Source organism: Clinocottus analis, unplaced genomic scaffold (assembly GCF_023055335.1).
Source record: "Clinocottus analis isolate CAN_PGR_092001 unplaced genomic scaffold, fCliAna1.0.p SCAF_13, whole genome shotgun sequence".
In the NCBI taxonomy this organism is placed as follows: Eukaryota; Metazoa; Chordata; class Actinopteri; order Perciformes; family Cottidae; genus Clinocottus; species Clinocottus analis.
This window is the reverse complement of record NW_027175854.1, coordinates 15637165-15661648: the sequence shown is the minus strand read 5'-3', so window position 1 is coordinate 15661648 and position 24484 is coordinate 15637165. Positions and strand designations below refer to the sequence as shown.

At 47.0% G+C, this 24484-nt stretch overlaps 1 protein-coding gene across 2 annotated transcripts; it reads right to left on the bottom strand.

Annotated features, from left to right (window-relative positions):
- Positions 1-2497: 2497 nt before the first annotated feature.
- On the bottom strand, positions 2498-19378 carry olfm1b (olfactomedin 1b). Of its 2 annotated transcripts, none has more exons than XM_068573382.1 (6): positions 19228-19378; positions 12374-12523; positions 11528-11683; positions 9080-9299; positions 5185-5291; positions 2498-3692 (listed from the first exon to the last, which is right to left on the bottom strand). In XM_068573382.1, exons 1-6 carry the CDS (start codon positions 19291-19293, stop codon positions 3018-3020), a joined length of 1374 nt encoding a protein of 457 aa, XP_068429483.1. In that variant the 5' UTR covers positions 19294-19378; the 3' UTR covers positions 2498-3017. The 2 variants fall into 2 exon arrangements, with proteins under 2 accessions (XP_068429483.1, XP_068429482.1); XM_068573381.1 differs by lacking the exon at positions 19228-19378 and adding an exon at positions 13980-16407.
- Between the last annotated feature and the right edge of the window lie 5106 nt (positions 19379-24484).

Here is a 24484-nt window from a genome sequence, read left to right as displayed (position 1 = left end):
CATCACTCAACCTTCAAATGTACAAAGAGGCCAGAGAGAAGCTGCCTGGGAGTCATTTTCAAAGGTAAGTTATGTAACGTGGCGCCAGGAAGCGTCTGCAATAGTGACAACAATCCATCACATTTCTCCTTTCTTTTTTTTTTTGCAGCAACATAAAGTGTAAACTGCAGCGCTGTGCAGCAATTTTTTTTTGCAACCCCTTGCGTTGGCACATGCACACTAAACTTCTATCACTGATAAGTGGTTTTGTCCTTGGTTGCGGATGATGCACCTTACAGCTGGCCAAAGCAAGGTCAAACCTCTCACTGTGTGCGTCCTGTACTCCCAGAAGTGCTGCTCTAGGTGCTCATGGCATTTAGAGGGCACACGCCAGCATAAACCAGATAATTAGCTCCGTGCACTTATTCAAGTCTGCAGTAAACAAGACAGTGGTGCAGACATAAAAAGAAGGAGTCGATGTTCACGATGATGAAATGAAATGCAACTGTCAGGTTCAGAGGCGTGTGCGTGTGGTTGGAGGAGGGGGACTAAAGGGAGTACTGTCAAGTCTCTTGATGTGCCAATCACAGCGCAGAGAGATATTCAGCTCCTGACTGACAGCTCATCAGTGTCAGTTCCCGCCGAGCATGTTTCTCCGTGCGTCTCTCCCGAAATCTTTTTCTCAGATTCTTTCTGGGGGAGCGAAGCCGCTCATGTTGGCCAAGCACTGGGAGTGAAAATAGAAGCAATCATTTATTCATCGATTGAAACATCAGAGGGCTGCGACGAGCTCAGTGGGGGAGCGACAAAGAGCGGGAAAATGAGACAGGCTTGAGGAGGAGGGAGAGAGGGAGGGAGGGAGGGAAGGAGAGAGAAAAAAATGGCGGCGGTGGCGGTCGGGGGGTGAAGTGAAATTGAGCGGAGAACAAAGACGGGAGAAAATTGTCGAGTGAACAAAGAAGTGGACACTTTTACCTCAATGGAAAGACACTGCAACACAAAGAAATGTCAATCGAGGGAAACACAAATTGGGTGTTTTTCAGTTAGTGAAGCAATCCTTTTTTAAAAAAGTGTTTACGGTCACAGAAGCCAGTATTAGTACATACAACTGTAATAGCTCTAACGCAGTATGAGGTCAGATGATCTATGCATTTAAAGCCTTGAAATAAGTCTAAAGAACAGCAGCCAAGCTAACATTAGCCACCATGAGCTAGCGGTCATAGCAGACTTACTGTTAAGCAAGAGGAAGAATGTGTTATTCCTTCATTCAAAAGGTACAAATCATCACTTTAAGACTGTGACCCACAGCTTAGCTGTTAGCTTAGCCATTAGCTTTGATGTCAAAGTGATCTCCATATGGACGGCCATGCACTCAGCGTATGCCGGCGCACAGCAGCCGGCGGCGGCTTTATTTTTAAGGCAACAATCCGAGCATCAGATTTCTCTGTTTTATTGACACGAATCATTAACTATCTCATCTCAGATACAACACATGTCCAGCAAAGCGCAAAAAGGGTGAAAAGCTTTTGTCCTCTGCGAGGGTATACATTTAAACAGCATTATCCTTCACTAGCATTGTGGGGGTGGGGGAGGGGGAGGGTGGGGGTAGGAGGGCATGACATGAGACAGGATTATCATCCATCCCTCTCCCTACTACAGGCGCATGATGCGAATTGAAGATCGGAGGACCGGGTTCCCAGGATACAATACTCGATACATTCTGTTATTATTATTTTCTCTTTTTTTTTTTTTCTTCAGATGTGAGAGATGCGAGCTAGATAGATAGATTCATCCCACGCAGTCCAAATAAACAAAACACAGAGAGGCAGAATCCGGCGCCAAAACAGTTACGGGGACACGACGAGAACATTTGAAAAAGAAAATGATTGCAAAAAAGAAAAAAGGAGAATAAACAAAACAAGGAGTAAATAGAAAGAAGCGGAGGAGAAAAAAAAAGGAAATATCTTTTGAAATCCTCAATTCCAAAGGTATTCTACCTCGTCCCCCCCTCCCTCCCGCCCTCTTTTTTTTATAGTATCATACAGCAAAAGACATTCAAAAGAGCAGACCGGAGTGATAGAAAACACTCATGCAAAGAAAGCCTTGTTCACACGTAGTCACTAACACGGGAAAATCATCTCAAACGACAGCGCTGTCAACAGTCAGTGCCTTCAGGTCTTTTTTTTTTCGTGGATGTTCTTATTGTTGTTTGCTGTTTCTCTACAGACTTTTGATTTGCTACTTGATAAAAACAATATGACAGAGTCTTCTGATTGGTGACCCCGACCCCGATCTTCTGCCTGTCCACGGGACCCCCGGGCGTCCAACAGTTCATCACCAGCAGTGTTTTGCTCTGACGACCCCCGTTGACCAAAAGGAAAAGTTCTGCTTTTCGGGGAGGACTTCTGCAGAAGAACCGGAGCCACAGGAATGAGCGGAGGTTGATATTCCATAATATATATATATATATATATATATATATATATATATATATATATATATATATATATATATATATATGTATATATATAAAGGCGTGATGATTTTTCGTTCTTTTTTTTGGCATCTGTTTCTATTCTTTTTAAATCTGATATATTAGTCTACTTTTACAATCATTTTCTATACGGCAAAACAATTAAAGAGTTTCATTCCAAAATAAAATGATGGCAGCTATCAAAATAAAATCTACTATAGGGAGTTATTAAAGTTATAGTAAGACCTCTATTTACAAAACTTCTCTTTTATTAACAATCAGCTGTGATACTGTGATATTAACTGATAAAGCTGTAATAAATATATCACATTTTGGAATGAAACCCTTCAATTTTTTGGATATTTCTTTTTTTTTCAGTCATGTATATGCACATTCAAACCATGTTGCATTCAGTGTTGATGCAGTCTCTCAGTAAAAGTTATCTGATACTATAAATAGAATGGTCTCGCCGTAGTCTTTTTTCTTTCGCGGATATATTTTTCGTATAATAGGGCGATCTCTACACAGACAATATGTACTGGCGCATGTAATCCATCATCCGCGGTTACAGTTCCTCTGAGCGGATGACGTGGAACAGCGTGACGTTGTAGAGGACCTGGTGGCCATTGTTCCAGGCGTAGAGGGCTCGGTCGCGCGGGTTGTAGTCCAGCATGGAGATGTGCGAGTACTTATTCTGGAAGGCGATGTCGATGTACTCGTAGGTGGAGGAGTTAGTGGAGTAGGCGTAGTACACCTTGGTACCTCCCGAGTACCCGTTGGTGACGTAGAGCGTGCCGCAGATCATGAAAGACTCGCCGGCGCTCCTTTTCGGGTGGTTAGTGGTCCAGCTCTTGACAATCTGCAGGGTGGTGGGGTTCAGCTTGCTGAGGACGATGTTGCCGGCGTTCTGGTTGGTGGCGTAGACGGCCCACAGGCCGCCCTCGTCCACCATCAGGTCGATGTCGGAGTGGCCGCCCCAAGCGTAGTGGTACGCGTTGTTGAAGCCGGCGTAGTCCAGCTGCCGGGACTTGCTGATGGAGGAGGTGCGGAAGTCGAACTTGATGATGACGTGGCTCTGGAACTTGTTGAAGTAGATGGAGCCGTTGTAGACCACCTGGCCCGTCCCCGACCACGGATGGGGCAGCCGGTGGGACGTAAAGTTGTCTGACGTCATGAAGTCCTGCATCGACTTGTACTCTCGCACGAAGCGGTTGTTGTGGTAGCCGTCCATGTACCAGACCTAAAAAAAACAAAAAACCACGAGACGGATGGAGAGGAATTAGCGTCAAATACAGCAGGGAAAAAACAAAAGAATGACATCATCGTCTAGGTGCCGAGGACGCCTGAAGCAGATCTTGCGCTCTCTCACCAAAAACAAACCTAGCCTGCACTCAGGTGACATCGTGATCAAAATCCAAGAAATAGGTAAAACACAAATCATATAATCGTGCAGAATCCAAACAAACCCGCCACTCAACAAGCATCCCGATTAAGTCAGAGCGGAGAGACTCCCCACCCTCCCCCCGGATGGGGGCGACCGCAGAGGAGATCCGGAAGCTCCCGAACACAAACAGTCAGCGTGACGGCCCACAGGGAGGCGATGCCCATCGTTCAGGATAAAAAAAAGGGCCCGTCTCAAGCTGCTTCCACTCGGCTCCTCAGCTCTGACTCCTGGAACTAGCGTCTCAAACACTTCCTCTGTCTCAGAGGGACTGAGACACCTGAAGCACTTCCTCTTCCGATGCGCCGCCGTGATTGACTTAAAGAGTGATTCATATCAGGGGGGAAGGAGGTCTCCGAGGAGCCCGGAGAAAGAACCATAGTATGAAAACAAAGAGATGAAAAAGAAATGGCGCAGAACTGTCTGCTGCCGTCAATTCTGTTCAATCCCCCTTTTTTCTTTCGGCCTTTGATAATGCAGCACATCTTTCATGTGTTCAGTTCAAAATGTATTAGTTTCTACGCCAAAAAAAAAGAAGAAGTTGCCTATACAGTATGCTGATATCCAACCTCAGTCAGCAGTAAGTTTCACCCCTCTGCTGCTGGAATATTTAAAACAAATACAGCCTCCGTTGTCATGAAAATTAGCCTGCAGGAGGCACAACTGTTCATTTCGACAGCTCCTGCACCGGCGTGCTGCTGGTTTGCATCCCCTTCCCTCCCATGTGGCAAAGGCAGTTCTGTCTCTTATTAATGCCTCTCTTAAAGCCGCTGCACTGAGAGCGAAACTCTCTTTATCTTGGAGCGACCACCCGTCCCTGTCCGCCATGCCGCTTCCTGTCAGGACCCTTTAGATTTAGCATTTCACAGAAATGAAAGACTATCAGATTTGATCAGCTGATAAAAGGACAGTGACACAACCCCAGCATTTAATTCCCCACAGCGAGAGTTGAGCTTCACCCGCGATCAAGGCAAATACTTTAGAGTCGGCATCCTGTCACTATTTGAGTTGCCGATCACCAGGGGACTTGTTGATGTTTACAGCCAGTGTGCTCGAGGTAATGCTCTCAATCTGTGCACGTCAGATATACTAAATACACATCAAAGATTAACCTGCAGGTCACTTCACATTGTCACAGACCCAAGTTGACTCATTGATATTCAAGTTTACCTTCATGCTGTAGAAGACAGAGGCAGTTACGGCGACATTTGGAACCATCCCATCAAAATTGCCGTTGATCGACTAATAATTCCCGCTCTACAACACAATTTGCTTTGCTCGCCGTACGTACCCGGGTGTCTCCTTCCGGCGCCAGCGGGTCCGTCATCCAGGAGCCGAACCGGGACCCGGACGTTTTGATGGTGATGGGGTCGCTGATGCCCGTCAGCTTGCCGCACGCTGCAAGGGAAAGAGGTGAGACGGGGAGAAACACTCACAGCGACACAACCACCGAGGTATATTTTGAACCCAACTCAAAGTGTCGACATCCAGCTCGGAGGCGGTTGCCCTTCGGCGCGCCGCTCTCTTATCATGTTGTTCACACGTGCCGATGCCTGTTTTTAGCCTCTGTGTGTGTGAGGAAGAGGCAGAGCCGCTGTGTGTTCAGCTCCAGTGTGTGTTAATTAGTGTTGATTAAGGTGTTAATGGGAAGTTGACAAAACTAACACTGGGTTTCTGAGAACAGCGCCTGCAGAGCATCCGTTCCTCATGACATGGGCGGGTTTTTCAAGACTCACAGTCAATTGGATGATTCTGATGAGTTAATTTTATCCCCGTAATGAGTCGCTCTGATGCCATAATTTAAAGAGCGGGACTGTGACGGGGCGGATGCTCACTTTAGGCTTCTTTTTTTTCCATTAGCATTTTCGGCTGTGAAGCATCGCTCCCATTACCTCCTTATTGTCGTACTCATCATCCCTCTTTCGTCACAGCCTCTCTCTTGTTCTTCATCATTTTACTTTGAAGTCTCTCTCTCATTATCTCATCAAATTGGGTAAAAGGAGTGTGTGTGTGTGTGTGTGTGTGTGTGTGTGTGTGTGTGTGTGTGTGTGCGTGTGTGCGTGTGTTTGTGTGTCTTTATGTGCAGCATATGCGTTGCCTGTGAGCGTGCGAGGGCATCACACCGGGGCACAAACACATGGGCACGTGAGCAGCGTCTACTATATTCCCAGCGGGGGGTTGGTTTGAGTCTCTTACGTAACACTCAGCGGGATTAGAGGCCCCAGTCGTACATCGGCCATTGATTTATTTAATTATTTTTTTGCTCTAATCATGTCATCTATCTTTAGATGGCGCGACCACCACTGATGGATCTACATTCTGGAGATGCACACATGGGGTCTAATCCCCTTTTGACCTGAATTTGCCCGGGCCGGAGCAGAGGTCAGAGCGAATGGGAAACCTGATGGGAACTGGAGCTGATTATCTGCACACACAAAAAACACCATCAGCCCTTTATGTGGGGATTTAGATGTAGAACGGACACTAAATTCCTGTTTTTCAAGGACGAGTTCGAGCTGTAATTCTTTATCGGTCACGGCAACGAGGATTGATGAGATCTGGGCAACGGCACAACAAAGTTGTCATAAAAAAAGAGGACAAAGTCAGTGCGACAAAGTCAGTGAGCCGTGATTGTTTAAACTACTTTATTCTGCCGTTTATGTTCGTGATCAATCATTTCCGCGTCAAAATGCCTAATTTTGTTTGACAAACGGACCAAAATCAACCTAATATGTAATAATTTCACCTTAATATGTGATCAAGAAAAGCCAGGAATTTTCCTTTTTTTTAAAGATTTTTACAAAAACGATTGTTTGATCATCACAATAGTAGCCGGTGGGTTTACAGACGATCGACAAATTGATTAATCCACTAATTCTCTGCAGCGCTAGTCGGTGGTAATCACCCCCTGCGCAGAAAGCACCGTGCGCACGACTATGGCAAGTGTGATGGGCCAAAGTTGAACCAGAGAGTCAATCTGTAAATGGCGAATGTTTAAAATTTGACCGTTTCCCTTCGTTTATTCCTCCAAATAAGTTGTAAACCCTAACCTTCATCCTAGTGCTTCATGATAATACTTCCGAAGCAAAGACATAGAGGCAGAGATGTCTATATTGCTCTGTGTTTTGACGGGGGAGGGGCTAATTTTGGACGCATCCCTCTATTATAAAGATGAGGAAGAGGGGGAACTGAAAAAGAGACGCGTTGAGGCCGTTTGCGCGGAGAGAAACGTTGCGTCTGTGCCAGGTGAACCTGGCGACGCATCACGCCGCGTAATTGCATTTTTCTCCTGATGAAATGGGAGAACAATGGCAGCAGAGCAGGTACAGCAGAGGGCTTTTACGCGCTGCTCTGACTCGCTCTCTCTCTCTCCTGCTCATTCATCAGTGTTTTTTGATGTGACGGGCATGGCTCTGGATTCGCCTCCAGCTCTCTGGGCCTCGGCGTCGCCCGGGCCGCGGCACGGGGTGATTTATTTATTTGATTATTGCCCCAGCAAGCTGGCATGTCCCCTTGATCGATGGCCATTGTTTTCCCCGCAGCCTGGCGGTCTGTTAGTCTCTCCGGCACAAAGCGGCTTGGAGGACATCTTTGCAGGGACTCCAGTTACTCTCCTTCACTTTATCACTCTTTCTCCTCCAGCACCTCCTATCAATCCCTCCTGTCACTCCATCTATTATTCAATACTCAAATTTATCCTGCCTTCTTCGCTATCTTTCACCGCCCACCCCCCAACCCTCCTGTTAATCTGCGGATGCAAATTTGCGTGAGTGACCTTTTGCAAGTTTAATCTCAGTAACGAGAGTGCAGCCGAGTGTATTTGTGTGCGCCGAGCTCGAATGCCTCTGCAATCGCGTAAAGATGAAAGGAAGAGCAACCCTCTGTTCTGCCCGAGCCGGTCCCTCGCTGGGTGACCTCGCCTTTATCTCGTCTGAACTCACACACACACACACACACACACACACACACACACACACACACGGCAGTTCCCCGCTCTCCTATCTTTGGCAGCCCGACCACAGATGTGAGCAGCGGCGTGTGCATCCAGCTGAGAGCAAAAACACCAGACAAGACTCCCGCTTCAGTCCACAGCAGATGTGTTCAGGCTTTCAGGATACAACTATGTGTGCATAGATAAAGAGAAATGTAATAAGTGTCTGCCTTTTGTATTTCAATAAAGAAGTCACTGTGTCTTGACTAGCGGTCCAAAATGAACAGTTTGTAAAAACTGACAGTTTTTTTTTTTCTCTTCCCGAAATCTTTTTTGTCATCTTTACACCGTGAATAATTGGAAACAGGGACACAATATACCCGCGATGTGCCGCGTGTAAGTGTCTCTGCTCTTGTAATTCATCTGAGTCACTGCAGTGTGGGTGTGCATCTATTAGCACCGTGGGCTGTGACAGAGGTGTGAAGAGACGGAGACGGGGCGAGAACCAAAGATAAGACTGCGATATAGAAACTTCCTGTCGGCGTCTCTCTTCCTAATCCTAGAGTGTGTGTGCGTGTGTGTGTGTGTGTGTGTGTGTGTGTAAAACACCTCATGTCGGATCATGTTCAAACACGCCATCTCTCTCAGTTTTGTGGGATGTGACCACAAGATTCAGGCATGTTGGCAAATTCTCTGTACTTAAATAAAGCTAAACGTTGGGCCTCAAGGACTGACACCAGATATTTTCATCATCAATTAATCAATAAATGACTTATGAAATATAAATGTTCTCAAACATCAAAGAAACAGCTGTCACAATTTTTACAGAGTGAAAAGAAAAGGCCCAAATATGCATAATCATAATATGTACAACAACAGAAAAGCAGCAATATGTTGTTTGTTGTTTGATAGATTAATGCCTTGAAACACAGTCGATGTAGAAAGTTACCTGGACGTAACTCCAGTTCTATGAGTGCAGTAAAAGCCCATTAGAGAAGGCGGGCGCGCTGCAATGCAAACCCTAAAAGGGTGACTGGCAGTCGTGTCATGAGTGGTGTGTAACGTGCATGCGAGTGCGAGATCTTACGTCATGTTCCTGTGATGTTCTGAGTGTTGTGCATAACGTCTGAGGATCTCTTGTCCGGCCACAACATATGCTGCATGTCAGTGGGGTGTTCGTGCATGCACATGTTTGAAAGCAAAAGAGTGTGTGTGTGTGTGTGTGTGTGTGTACCAACAACTTTTCTGGGCCTACCTAATTTTTGCATGCATGCTCGGAGTCTCTCCTCAAGATTTGACACTCTGTTGTGGAGCTCCTCGTAGTCATAGGCCCCCATCTCCTCCTGAAGTTCGCTTAGAACTGACGTCAGATTCTGGACCTCCTCCTTAAACTGCAATACCAATTTGGCATCGGCTTTGTACTCCTCCAACACTGGTATCAACGGTCTAAGCTCCTCCATTTTCGCTTTTATGGCCTGAAAGGATTAGAATAAGCTCATTTGAGTGTCATGCGCGACAAAAAAAGAAGAAAAAAGAAAGAAATGAAGGAGAAAAAAAAACACCTGTCTGAACCTGACTACTCTACCTCTATCCTGCCTCTGCCTCTTCACTGACCCCCCTGAGTGTGTGTGTGTGTGTGTGTGTGTGTGTGTTCAGTGTGATGAGTGTGTGAGCAGCTGTGTTTCGTCTGTGCAGGTGTGTGCAGGTGTGAGTGTGTGTGTGAGCAAAACAAACCCAGGTAGTTTGCTCCAGAGCAGGTGCTCTCGCCCGGCAGTGACCAGCCGTTTTTTTTTTTTTTTAAAAGCAAGCCCTCGGTACACCGACAACAATTTGGGAAAGCTCTTTATTGGTCATCATCGTTTAAAATGCAACATCGTATTAAGGTTACATGCTTTTACATGTCACACACAACAAAGTGACTCCAAATGTTTTTTTTGTTACGTCTGTAGTTTTTTTACGTAGAGATTTGTTGAGTAACCAAAATATGCAGAGAGACAAAAGCCAAAAAGAAAAATAGAATGAATAACAGCAATCGATAATAATAATAATATTAATAATATTAATAATAATAATAAATGTTTTTACGTTTGAAAAAGAAAGCTTTTAAATGGAAAACTTTGACAGCAGTAACATGCAGGAAGAGATCAGTGGTGGGTTGGTTTGGGGACGAGGTTTCTTAGTCTCAATGGTGCTAAAGGTAAATTAACTGTTTGACGCCCAAATGCTCTCAGTACTGTGGCCCAGTTCAGGGGGAATCTGGAAATGACCTGCCTCTTCTTCCCTGTGGCTCTCTTTACATGTCTTAAAGTTAGCCCTGCAAGCAAGAAAATGACAAACTGTTGACAGGGCTGGAGCTTGCTAACCTCGCTGACAAGACACACAAACAAACGCACACGCACTTAAGGATATATGCACTTTTAGACATGTTACAGGAAATTGCGCACATGCACTGGATGTGGAGGAAGGGCGGTGGGCATGCGGCGGGGATTACACACACACACACACACACACACACGCAAACACACACACGGGTGGCACGGGTGAGGATACAGTTGGACTGAAACAGTGTGCGTGAGTAACTGCGGCGTTCGACCTCGCGACGCCGGGAATGAAGCAAACCTTTAATGGCTTCAAACGTGGCTTCGAGTGCGCCTCGTCTGCTCATTCATTTTGAAAGGTGCTTTTTTTTTCAGCTCTACAGAACTTCTTTTTTGTCAAAGCTTGAAACGACGGGTCGATTGTGCAGTTGCAAGATAATCGTCAACTGTTTTTGAAAAGTGGTTGATCGTTAAAGTCATTTTATCAACGACGGTGAATGCCCAAAGTCCTCTATTCCAGCTCCTCGGCGGTGGAGACGTGCTGCTTTTGTCCTTTGCTAATGTTACCTTGGGCTTTAAGATGCTGTGGTAGTTATTGTTTCTATATCTTACAGACAATAATCGGGCGCGGTGAAAAAGATAATGAAAAAGATACGTCATTTGAAGTCCTTGTTGGATGAAGAAAAGTACAAAAAACCAGGCATATCAGCACGAGTTTACAAAATATCGATTCAAAATGTGCTTATTCTATTTTGATTGGACAGTACAGGTCTTAAAGGGCCAGTGCGTGTACGGCCCTTAAAGGACCGCTGCGCAGCCCTTAAAGGGCCAGGGCGCAGCACTTAAAGGGACAGTGGATGTGCGGCCCTTCAAGGGCCAGTGCGCGTGCAGCCCTTAAAGGGCCAGTGCGCAGCCCTTAAAGGGCCAGTGTGCAGCCCTTAAAGGACCAGTGCGCGTGCGGCCCCTAAAAGGCCAGTGCGCGTGCAGCCCTTAAAGGGCCAGTGCGTGTGCGGCCCTTAAAGGGCCAGTGCGCAGGATATCACAGTGTCTAGCAGTGAGTTTGCAGAAACTTCTCCCGTTTGCCAACAGGGAGGAAAACTAGGGTGCAACATTTCACCCGTTAGCTCCTAATTACCGAGCTGATTTAATATTCCATCGCATGGTTTCAGAAAGTGAGTTTGGAGTGAAACGAGGACACGAATATCCAATTATTAAACCTCTTTTGATTATGCATGCGTTATGGATTTCTTAGTGTGTGGTTGTTAGAATGCCGACAGTGGGAACACAGACACACACACACACACACACGATGGGGGTGCGATGGGCTATGAAGCAGTGGATGACAGAATGGCGTTGGGTCAATGTCTGGAGGTCTGGCTCCGTACCTTGTATTGCTTGGCAATGTTCTGCTTGTGGTTCTCCTCCACCTGCCTGAACTTGGTCTCCAGGCCACGTAGCTGGACCTCCATCTTCTCCACGTACTGCAGGTCCCTCTGGGTCCGCTGGTCCAGGACCTGGATGGACTGGGTCATGTTCTGGACCTGCAGTGGCCATATATATAGGAGGACACATGAAGTCACGCTCTACTTTATCGCGGTCTAATTGTAGCTCGAAACGCGTATACGAGATGCAGGGAGAAAACGCAACAGACTGCCAGCGTGTCGCGTTGGCTCGGCTTTCCTCTCGCATGTGAGTCACAAACTATGACATCAGGCCAACTAGTCAGGGGCCTCGAACACATGGTGGAAGTGTGGGACGCATACTGTTAAGACATTCGGTTTCTCCAGAAACTCCAGAAACTTGGCACATCTTCTGTTTATTCACGACGTCGCCGTCGAAGTCTGTATCGTGTCGTGTGAATCTGATTTTTTTTTTTGCTCTAAAAAAGGTTGTTTATTTGTTCCATAAATGTGCTTAAATGTTCCTTTTTTTTTACCAGCAGCCAGACTGCGTGCATTGGGTCGGCGTTGCATCAGTAGAGGTGTTGCTTTGCCTCTGCGCAACAATAGACACTCACGGTGTGTGTAGCTGCTTCCCGTGACGACGCATGTTAGGTTTCCAGGGAGCTCATTAGAGCGCGATTCCTACCCGTGTCCAACGGGCTCACTGCAAACATGAGCCTGCGTGTGTGTGTGTGTGTGTGTGTGTGTGTGATGTACTATAGTCTAAAAGGAGCACTCTGGGTATTGTACGACTTTGATTGCTATGGTCACGAGTCGAGCGGCGTTCACCTTCTCCAGCAGCTGCCTCAGTTGTTTGGTGCGGGCGTCCCGTGAACACATGGACTGCTGGGGCGCCACCACGGTGCACACACACCTCCCCTCGCTGTCCTGGGCCGAACTGTACACCTGCCACGACTCCTCCGGGTTCGCCGGCAACACCTGAGGACAAAAGGAAGGACATGTTGGTACCACACACACACACACACACACACAAAAACAACATCCTTGTGTTTCTCTATGACATCACAAAGGTCACTTTGCTGCTATTTTTTTTTTCTTCTCCTCCCCCATTAAAGGGCACTGGGCCTGTGGGATGCTACACGGAGCCGCATTGCATTCATCACCATCAGGACACCACGAGCCACCGTGCGTGCGGGCTCCACCCGCTTTGCACCATCACAGAGCGTGTGAAGCCACACAAAGAGACGGAGGAGCAGACGATCAAGCCAGCTGGAGCTGCTCCTGTCTCTCCAGCAGGTCGGTGTGTGTGTGTGTGGAGTGTATAGTCTACGTCAGAGAAAGGTGTTTTCTTTCCTTCTTTTTCCCCGAGACTGAACGAGTAACCAGCTGATCAGATAAGAGTGAGTGACTTTGAAAAAGATGTTCACCGCTGCATCAGCAATAAAGAATGCAATCATTGGACAGATCTGCTGATTGAGTCAATTAGAGACTTCACAACCCCCCCACCCCCCCTTCCCAAAAAAGGAGCAGCCACAGCGGCTCAGTCTTTCTACTGGAGGATGTGCTGACAAGCCAGAGAACATCACTAAGCAGCTGTCAGCGAGCGTCTGCAGGGCCACTCAGGGTTATTCCACTGGCAAAATGAACATTTCATCTCATAAGTCACGAAAGAGCCGCTTGAATCTTCTCATAATCACACAGCGACACGCGTGGGATAGCTCGAGTTAAGATGAAGAGCACCAATCTACTTATTTTCCTTCCAACAGCCATTGTTCTAGGCGTCAGTGCAGATCTCCACTTGATGGAGCGCTCCCATCAGCAGCCGGCACAGAGGCAGCTCCGTCAGTCTGCGGGAGGAACAAAGAGACGCTTCATCTTGACTCCAGCAGCAGAACCGGGGGCTTTGAACGCCTCTCTCGTTCACACAGGCTAAGGGAAGGAAGAATGACCCCCTGCGGTTTCAGACAGATGGGGGGAAGATAATAAACTGCTTGGAAATGTCTCATGTCAATCGGTTATTACTCTACAGCGGATCTCCTGTTTCATATCAATACCAGAGAGAAATGAAAAAAAGAGCTGATAACTTTCCACTTAGTGCAGGCTGCGCTACACACCAGCAGGAGCAGCAGCAGCCCAGTGGCATCTGGAGCCTCATCAGAGGCAAGAAGATCTCTATGATGCCTCTCCAAGTGGCAGCTTTAAAAAAAATAATAATTAAAAATTTAAAAAAAAAAAAATCTTCCACTTGTGCATGCGTCCAGCTGCGCGCGTCACGGTGACAGGACTCCGCACATATGGCTGGCTGTTTGGATTGAAATGCCATCGCAACATTCATTCAAGAGAGAATCCCCCCACACACGCACACGCGCGCACACGCACACACTCCCTCCACCCTGCAGCCGCATAGGAAAATATGCGAAACTTGCGCACTTACTCCCGTGCTCCGGTCCGGGTAGCCTCCCTGCGCCGCCGTGAGCTTGGTGGTGTTGAGCCCCACCAGAGAGGGGAGGGTCTGCGACATCCAGTTGGTGATCATCGCCATGGTGCTGAGCACGACGCCGATCTTCAGCAAAGGAACCGACATCTTCGCGCGCGCTGCTCGGGACTTTTTCCCCCCCTTTTTTGCTCTTTTTTTTTTAATTTTAATTTACGATTTTTTTTTTTTTTTTTAGGGTTATAAAAGCCGTTTTCATTCTACAGACCCCTGCGGTGAGAAATGAGGTAGGCGCGCCATGGTGCCCGGAGCGGCTTGCTGCTGCTGTTCCACCACCCGGGACTCCGGCTCGCCTGGTCTTTTTTTGGACATCTCCGACGAAGCACTGGCGACGAGAGAGTCGAGACGCGAGAGAGATGGAGAGAGAGAGAGAGAGAACAAACCCCTTCCAAAAAAGAAAAGAGTAACTGCAACACTTTGCTCCAGTGGAAGAAGAAGAAGATGAGGAAGAAAAAAAAGCTTCTCCTGGGTTATAGCTCCTCTGCGTCGCGAGGTCCCGCTCACTGCCGCCGCCTCTCCTCTCCGGTTCCTCCGTTACTATCTGCTGCCCGACGGTCCGCCTCCTGCCTTCAGTGCGCTCTGTGATGAAGTGCCACCGACTACACACACGGAGGCGGCTCCCGGATGGAGGAGAGGAGGGGTGAGGAGGAAGAGGAGGAGGAGAGGGGGAGGTACTACGGATCCATCTGTATCGCCAGACGCAATGATGTCAGCCAGGTTGGGCTCCCTTCGTGGTGATATCTGGGATTGCGCCCCAGAGGGAATGACAATGAGCAGTGCGGCTGAGGTCGGCCGACCCCTGATTGCTGGGGGAGGGGGATGGGGATGCTCTTCATCACTGAGGAAAACACTCACTCACTCTACTCTCATGTCACGAGTCCACGTGGCAAAGTACTGCGAGGATGCAGGAGGAAGAAGAAGAACTAAAAATGTCGCATCTTGGCGACAGTGGGGTGAGAACTCGGGGCTACGTGTTACTGACGGGTAACCGGATGCCTCGAGCTCACACACACACACACACACACACACACACACGGAGAGCTTTTCTTTTTTTCTTCCCTTCTTCTTCCCTCATCCGCGTGACTCTGGCGCCATCGTGTAGCTGAGTTTGAGCGTTGCAGAAATCAAACAGGGAGGCGCTTTTAAGGTGCGAGGAAGCGGCACAAAATATGCACACAAAAAAATACTAATTATGTATATGTATTGAAAGCAAAAGGGTCATAAAAAGACACTTTCTAATGACTTTATGCACCGAGTGCATGCAGTCAAACTGGGAGTATTTTTATCAAGTGCAGACAAATTGGGGCTGATTGTGAGAAGAGACATAGCTCCCAAAAATAATAAGCCAGAGGCTAATGCTCCAGACGAGGGCCCTGAACGCCCCGCTGCATGATGCATGAGGCCCCTCCCCAGAAATAGCAGGAGTGTCTCTGTGTCCACGGCTATTTCCGTCGGCTCCATAATGCATCTTTCTGGTAAACTGAAAGACAGACGGAGAGAAAGTCTCTCTGCACCGCCACATCCCCTCCTCTCCTCCTCCTCCTCCCTCGTCTCTCTTGTCTCTCCCACTTCTTTACGGCCTTTGAGGTGAGAGCTCGCAGTGTGTGATGGCTCCACAGATCACTTTGAAGCGTCAGCGACGGGAGGGTGGTCCGGCTCACCGCTGTGCACCGCTGTCCACAATTCTCCTTGTTTAATGTGGCGCCGTTCAGCGCAGCCGGGCCTCTCATCATCTTCATCTCCAAGAGAGCTTGCACTCTTCTTCTTCTTCTTCTTCTTCTTCTTCTTCGTCTTCTTCTCCTCAGCATCACAGGTGCGGATCCCAACTCTGCTTTAATGGCGGTGAAAGCAAACGATCAAAAGCTTCGGTCCCACCTCTCTCATGAAGCCAGCGTTTAAAACACAGCAGCTTCTGGAGGAGGATAGACGCCTCGACTCAATGAAAGAAATCAATTAATCAATTAATCACCGGCTAGTTAGAGAGAGAGAGAGAGAGAGAGAGAGAGAGATGTGTCCTTTAAAGCTACCGCGCAGGAGGATTGATCTGTAAAATCAACACTGTGACATAAAAACCTTGCAGAAATAACACGTAGTCGGAGAGAGGTCGATCACATGTATGACGACTGAGAGAGAAGAGCTGGAGGGCGGTGGACTGGAGGTGTGCAGTGCTCTTCACACAGCTCCACCATAGAGATGTAAGGTCAGGGAACGAGCCCATCTTCATAATATAATGCAATTAATAATATAACAACTGTAATAGTGTTATTGACTGGACTGTTGTACGCTATTGCATCATCGTTAGCAGGTGTTTAGACTGTATGTATATATATATATATATATATATATATATATATATATATATATATATATATATATATATATGTATATGTATATGTGTATATACATACACACACAGTAGGATAACCACAGTGACACACTTAGTATCCAATGCAATATATGATTAAACCATAAAAAAAAAATCACATTTCCAGCCTGCAAGTGAACCACAAAATGCACCGTGTTTCCACCTACTCCTCCTCTGCTCTCGCTCTCTCTCTCTCTCTCTCTCTCTCTCTCTCTCTCTCTCTCTCTCTCTCGCTCCCTCTCTCCACTTGCTTTACCAACCATACTGAATAATAAATAGCTTCAACCCCAGCTGCCACGCGTATTGCAATTCAGCTCAACTCCATCTCAGTTTCTCGCATAAAAAAAAGAAGAAAAAAAGAAAGAGAAAGAAAGATTGATTCCTCTGGTTTCATACATTAAAAATCCCACTAACTGTCTCCAAATGATTCCCTCGCTGGAGCCCTTACACGTAGTCTCATCTCGAGACTCTCTAACGAACAAGATTGAGCTGAATCGTGTGAATTAAATTACATTTTCATACACAAATAAATGCATTCTTGATTGTGCATCTAAACCCCCGACATGTGCGGGTGTTAACCTTTGCAGGGCGTGTGTGTGTGTGTGTGTGTGTGTGTGTGTGTGTGTGTGCTGGTATGTGGGTCGCGCGGTGCCATCTGTGCCGTCAGGTGTCGGCGCGATGCTGCAGGATGTGGAGGCCCGAAAAAGGCCACGTGGGAGCCGCTGGCCGAGGAGCAGATGCCGCCGCTCGAAGGCTCGCTCGCTCTCCTCCTCGTGTGGGAACGCCGAGTCAAAAAACACCTCCTGCAGCGCCGGGGGGGGGGGGGGGGGGGGGGGACAGAGGTGGGAAAACGCCGGGCGGAATCAAAGAGGAGAGCGCGGCTGCTAATCAGGCGACCTTTCCCCACTCCCTCGGGCCAGATGTTGAGAAACGGCGCGAGACTTTTTGAAAGCGAGGGCTTTCGTTCGGAGGGCAAAGGTCGAGGAATTATCCTGCAATCGCTATCTTACTGTCTCTGGATACACCTCTCACTTGTTCTTATATATATATATATATATATATATATATATATATATATATATATATATATATATATATATATATATATATATATATATATATATATCAAACAGATGCCTGGCCTTCCCACAGAGGAGTGCGTGCCGTGGGTTTCTACAGTATAAATAGAGCCCGTCGGTGTCTCTGGTGCTTCTACATCGACTTACCTTCAAACACATGACACGAGCTCTCAGGCCACCAGAGGAACACTGTCACTGTAACACCCTCTCCTCCTCCTCCTCCTCCTCCTCCTCCTCCCTTCCCTCCCCCCTTCACCCCCCACTTGACCCGACTGCCGTGCAGAACCAAAGTGAAACACGCTCCTCACTTCCTCTCCCTGACGGCTTCCATCAATCAGTGCATACATACACACAGCGCCATTGTTCCACCGCGTCAGCATTTTGTGTGTGTGTGTGTGTGTGTTTGGTATGCTGCACAACTCATGTCCAGTTCAGATTACAGGCGTGCACATTATGGGAGGCTTCAGTCTGTAAAATGGCAGCGGCTATAATGAATACGAGCACACCGACATGCCTCGTGCATCTGCTGAAATCAATATCGCCGGTGTATTTGTGTCAAGGTAATATTACATCAATACTCCCTCTAACACATTGGTGAGCAGCAGCCGTACCCTCAACACATTTGTATTGAGTTTGTCACTCGCAGTGTACTACAGACACTCTGGGAACAGAGAATAATGTATTGAATATGTATGTATATATATATATATATATTCCTCCGTGGCAGATATTTTGTTATTTTTTGTTGTTGTCTCCAATTACCAAAACACAAGTGGATTCACAGAGAGAGAGAGAGAGAGAGAGAGAGAGAGAGAGAGAGGGAAGCCAAATGAAATGTGACTTTCTGTTCGAGCATGGGGCAATTACATCGTCACATTCTTCAATCCGGTTGGTGAACAGGGCCTACACACACACACACACACACACACACACACACACACACACACACACACACACACACACACACACACACACACACACACACCATAATGCTGCCTGTGAGGATTTATAAAGGCACCAGCGTCATGCTACACTAACTATTATATGTACTGCTGCAAATGGCCTCTCGGACAGCAGGAAGTCATTACTGGTTCCAGTAAAGCATCACAGAGACGCTTTTCTTTATTGACTGCTACATTTGTTTACTCCTGCTGAGCATGGGAGGCTTTACATTGTTGGACTAAATGTTCTTTCTTGTCTATATATATTTATATTTATATGTATCTATCCCTCCCCTCCCTCTCACAGGCAGACAGTAAGTCACACTGTGCTCATGGAGCTCCAAACACTCTGCATTTTGATTGTGGAGCTCTGATTTCAAAGCATTGCAGCCCATTCAACAATGGCCTTTTTTTTTCCTCCAATTGTTTTTTTTAAGAGGCTCCAGACAACATGTAGTATCGGAGCAGAAAGCCTGCGGTTGCCTGCTCCTCAGCTCCCGCAGTAACCCCCCTCTACGTGGCCGGTAGTCGTCCCCGCGGTGGGAGGACACCGCGCCGGGCTTCAAGCTGGATGCGTCCGCGCCCCGTCAAGCTCAATGTATTCACATCATGTAATCCCTTCCGTTAATCTGGTTAAACAGCTAATTCACGGGGACCCTTTTCTCTCTTTTTTTCTCTTTTTTTGTTGAGGTAAACGGGTATAATCTCTCTCCCGCGTGGAGATAAAGCCAATTAACCGCTGCTTCTTTTTTCATTATTTATTTTTTGTTGCTTTTTTATTACAAAAAAAAAAAAAAACCTACTTGGGTGAGTTCTGTGCCCATGAAGATGAGGAGAACCAGACTCAGGAGCTTGCTCGCGGGCTGCATCTCTTTGCCTCCGGTGAGTGGACCAGCGGTCTCACATGCACATCCAGTCCCACGGCGGCGCTCTCCTCCCGGCTCTCTCTGGCGATGCGAGTCGCTGGATTCCCTCTCTCTCTGTGTGTCTCTCTCTTTATTACTATTATTAGTATGAATAATATGTGCTCCCCTCAGCAGCCCAGTGGCAGATAGCGTCGGCTCGGTGTCACGGAGTCGTCTCTGTGCATGTTCATCTCATAATCGGTGGAGTCTGTATCTTCGGTGCTTCTCTCTCCTCCTCCTCCTTCTCCTCCTCCTCCTCCCCCGTTCAGGGTTCCTTCTTCGTGGCCGCACTTTGTGCCTCGCTGCGACGGACCGATGATGATGAGCACCGGGGCTGGAGACTGCGCGCACGCACACTCACACACACACACACACACACACGGACACGCACACAGACACGCGCGCGGACGGACACCGCGATCAAACCTGCGCTCTTCGGATATTGCCAAAAGTTTAGCTCCCCCTGCCTCGAGCCTGCCGTTGGAAGCTCTCGATGGAAGAGGGAACAAAATAAATGAGAGTGACGGAGCTGTACGTGGGGATGAAAACGGAAGTAGCATCGCCAAGAGAGGGAGATTTAAACTGGCAGGAGGGAGGGAGGGAGTGCTGAAAACTGATCGTTCATACAACATGTACAAGAAATAGATGCATGAATTGCCTTGTCAACAGGGTTTTCTTTAACCCTCCTATCACCTTTTGGGGTGAACTTGACCCCATTCAATGTTTAACGTCTCTAAATAAATAGTTCATATCATTTTTTTTGTGGCTTCATATCTCATGACTTGAACTGGGTAAAACATAACATGATATGTTTACATTGTCCTGTGCACATCTTGTACGCATCGTCTGTTTTTCACTGTGTAAAACATACAAGACACGTCAGCATTTTACACACGTTGGTGTTGGGATGATGATGATGTCACTGTAACATACAATTGTATAATCTTCAGAAAGTTGTAGGGCCTTAACCTTACATACATAAAAAAAGACATTTTACATTTCATTTTTCAAACTGTAAAACCAATTTTGGCTCCAGACCTCTTTTTCTCTGTTTGAGTCATTGTAAGAACCCAAAATTAATTCCAATACTTGTGTTTATTGAATGTGTGTGAATTTGTTCAGCAAAGTCTTGGAGAAAAAAAATGCATATCTGCAAAAAAAAAATCACTTTAAAAAAATATTTTGATCGTAACTATGAACATCCAGCATGATATGAGCCAGATACCCCAAAAATGCCTCCTGGAGCGTCAATAAGACACCTTTTTGGAAAGATTAGGACCTAAAGAATCAAAATCTGCAACAAAAATGACAATAAAACAAAACCTTGGCCTGTTAGGAAGAAGTTTCAGTCAAAACAAATGTGTCATTCGGTTTAAAAATGGAAAAATTACGTATTTTATGTCAAAAGATTGTCTGAGTGGGGCATGCTGGGACTTAAAATTGGCATAGGAGTTGAAATTTTCTACTAAAGTAAAAGTAGTGATAACGATAAATAAAACACGGCACGCTGCAGGTCAGAGTTATGCATCCATAACTGTACTTAACTGCAAAAGTATTCACGGAATAAAAGTCTTGATCAACATATTTAATAGGATATAAAATATTATTATGCTAATGCATCACTATGTTGACGTTTGTATATGTTTCATCAGCGGTATAGTCGTGATAGAAACCTCAAAATGTGTTGCTCTCCACCTGAAAATAAAGACTCAGCTCCAGAGTAAAGAGTCATCACGATGATTATACTCTAGACTCTTCAGGACCGTGTGAAGTACAGAGTTTGATTGACGTCTCCCTCACCGGGACCAGGGCGGGACAAATAGCAATTTTATCCGACCGAATGTCTCTTTATGCTAATAACTTGACATAACTTCCTCATGTTATCAGTGCGCTGCATACCGCTCTGTGAGGGCGGGACTTAACCAGAGTGGACGTCACCGATTGGCTCTTAATGTGTCGGTGACGTGGAGTCTGAGGGACGATCTGCTCCGGCTGTCTGATCCACATTAATAGCTCAGCGGCCTGTAGATATAGACTCTCAGCTGGAATGAGTTCTCTTCTGGTGCATCAATCACCTCGGTAATCCCACCCTTAATGTGGACTCTCATTTGTCTGCTAGCAGATTATTTTTTGGGCCGCAAGTCTGGGAAGCTCCTGAAGGTCCTGGAGGTCAGACCGAGGAAGAGGTTTGAAGCTCCGGGAATGTTCTCCGTTGCATCCTGCGTGTGATCATCTGACTCACGATGAGGATCGGATGATGGCGGGATCTGGAACGCTGCCGACAGAAAGAGGAATGTTTGTTTGTCCTCCTCTGCGTGGTGGGAACACGGCCCACACACACACACACACACACACACACACACAAACCGGACAGCCGGCGACACCGCTCACCGGCTCTTTGGCACCATGTTAAAGTTTGTCTCTGTTGCATTGTGGGTACATGCATGCGAGGGCCGTTGTCTTTATTATGAAGAGCTTCAAAGAAGAACAGGAAGAGGCACCGTGGGCCTTTTGGGTCTTTATTGATTGATCTACATCCAGGACACGGTAAACACCTCACAGCCCGGCTCGGTCGCTCCGCTAAGCTTCCGCTAATCAGCTGGTAGCTCCGTCGCCGCGAGCTGAAGTCACGGCTGTCTGCTGTCCCGGCTCCTCGATGGTGGAACGAGCTCCCCATTGACGTCAGGACGGCAGGAAGTCTCTACATCTTTCGTCGCAAACTAAAAACACATCTTTCGTCGACTACACCTTGAATGAGGAAGGTAGCGCCGTAGTAGCACTTCGACAACACTTTGTAGTTTGACTTTATTGAAGAAATTGTACTTTTCTTGATTCTCGTTGTTCTGAGTTTGTGGTCACGGTTTAATGCACTCATAGTAAGTCGCGTTGGATAAAAGCGTCAGCTAAATGTAATGTAAAGAGAAGACACACTGCTGCAGTTAGCGGATCGTGGCACCTTTTTTTTTTCCCTTGCAGCTTTCACCCCCAAAAAGAAGCGAAAATCCAATTAAGATGACAGGTTTGGTTGACGTGCGCGCTAATTAGTGTGAGTCGAGGACACAATAACGTGTCTAATTGCTTCCTAATCGACTGACGCTGTAGCAGACAGAGGATTGTGGAGAACAAGCGATCAACGTAGGGGATTATGGGGGAAATGGAGCGCCGCGAACCCGCCGGAAAAGACAGCACGGCCAAGCAGGGGGTGGGGGTTTGACTTAATGTGGACGCCATCGTGTTGGATATTCCTCCTGGAGATGTATTTCCTACCCGTTGAGCTCAAAATGCAAATAGCTGGATTGTCTTGTTTGCATGCAGATGTATTTAAATTGTCTTCATCGCAGGTGCATCAGGGGGGGAAGTCGCCAAGTAAAATGCACGCGCCGCATTAACGCTCTGTGGAGTTGAATTGAATTTGTGTGGTGACTGAGACTACACTCACACACACAGACAAACACACACACACACACAAACACACACACACAGGCCTCAGACTTCCTCTGACTCTCTTTGCTTTTCTATCTGCTTGAAGGATGAACTAAAACGATGAAATTTGGCAAATATCTTTCCCGAGTTTCACAGAAAAAATAGATTAAACCTTCCAAAACCGTCTCTCCGTTTGAGAGAGGCCCAGTTCTTTTCGCAAATTGAGTTGTTTTCTTTTCCAGTTTTTCGCGAGTGTGCAGTGTGTGTGCAGTTTGTGTGTGTGAAAGAGTTTAAATTTAGGTCCCGATAGATTGTGTGTCTTTCCTCTCAGGCACGCTGCCATTACTTCCCCCTTTCATCACTCTCTCTCCCTCTGCTCTCTGCAGGGTTGATGCTAAAGATGGCTATCAAAGATACGCTTTGCTCGTCTGTTGCGGCTCCTTTCATCCGGTGTGCTGCAGACCCGGTCTGCACGGGTCCGGGGCCCGGATCTGTTCTGCACAGAGCTCCCAGAATTCATAGCCCCGCTGTGTGTGTGTCAAGTCAGTATGAATGCATTGGATACCCTCTCTATGGGCATCCAGGAAATTCATGAAAATGCCTCAGTTGTGTTAAAGAGGAGAGGAGGAGACAAGGAAAGGAACGGGAGAGGTGCTGCGAGGATAAAAACATCTATTTTGACAAATGACAAGTAGCGTTGTTGGTCAGATTGGGGAGAGAGAGAGAGAGAGAGAGAGAGAGAGAGCGAGAGAGAGAGAGAGAGAGAGAGAGACAAACAATTATCAGTTTGAATAGAAGCAACGCCTCTGCACTTATTGAGATTCATAGCTGGCATTTATGGCGCGGCTTGCCTTTCAGAAACTGGAGATGCCCGTTAGACAAAGAGAAATGTTCTGGCACAAAAGAGTGTAAATCCTGGATGCCTGCAATTGAAAAAGTGTGGCGGAATGAATCATTTTTCTCTCGTGTGTCTTCATCCAGGCAGGTCCGTGTGAAATCCCCCCAGTAAAAAAAAAAAAAAAAAAAAATGCAGCTTTTGACTGTTACGCTGGCTGTCAGGTGCCAGATGTTAAACGTGGTTTTTGGGTTCTGGAGTGATGCGAGCAGCCATCGAGCGTGAAGCGCGAGTTCAGATGATTGCCTCGCCGTGATTGTATACCAGCTGAGGACGGGGGTATTAGGCCGTGTTTATGGCAGCGTAGTGGGGGAGGCAGACAGCGCTCCAGTACTCTGCAGGATGGTAATGCCACCAGACACCCGCGCCGGAGCAATCCAAGAGCCGACGTCAGGATGAAGTCAAACACATTATAACGGCTCCCTCCAATCACCACATCCAAAAATCATTAAAGCCTTTATGGGAAGTTCGGAATCGCAGAGACGAATGAGGTCATTAACATCTAACGTCTCGCGGCCTGACCTCGTCCATCACGGAGTTGGCGGCCCTCCTTCTTTTTGAGGACGGACTAATATCTCGCTGAACGCGGGAGGACGGAGCGCTGACATTTCTGCAATTGACAATTTGCGGAGCAGAAATTATCCAATCCATCAACCGGCACTCGCAACAGCTGATCAAGCTTTGGACTTCCCCTCCACGAAGGCACGAGAGCTTTTTAGTCAAAGAGTCTGTGTTTTTTTTCATAGCCGGTCCAAAACTAAAAAATACAAGCCCCAAAAGTGTGAGTTTGTCTGCAAACAAGTCAGTACAGCTAGTCGCGTGAGCGCGTACGAATGT

What these genes read in the sequence shown, in the direction of transcription:
- olfm1b (XM_068573381.1), bottom strand. Translation starts at nt 14,129, where the DNA reads ATGTCGGTTCCTTTGCTGAAGATCGGCGTCGTGCTCAGCACCATGGCG. An exon ending in ACCCGGACCGGAGCACGGGA is followed by an intron (nt 12,524 to 13,979) that starts GTAAGTGCGCAA and finishes TTTTGTCCTCAG; the next exon opens with GTGTTGCCGGCGAACCCGGA. An exon ending in TGAGGCAGCTGCTGGAGAAG is followed by an intron (nt 11,684 to 12,373) that starts GTGAACGCCGCT and finishes TGGCCACTGCAG; the next exon opens with GTCCAGAACATGACCCAGTC.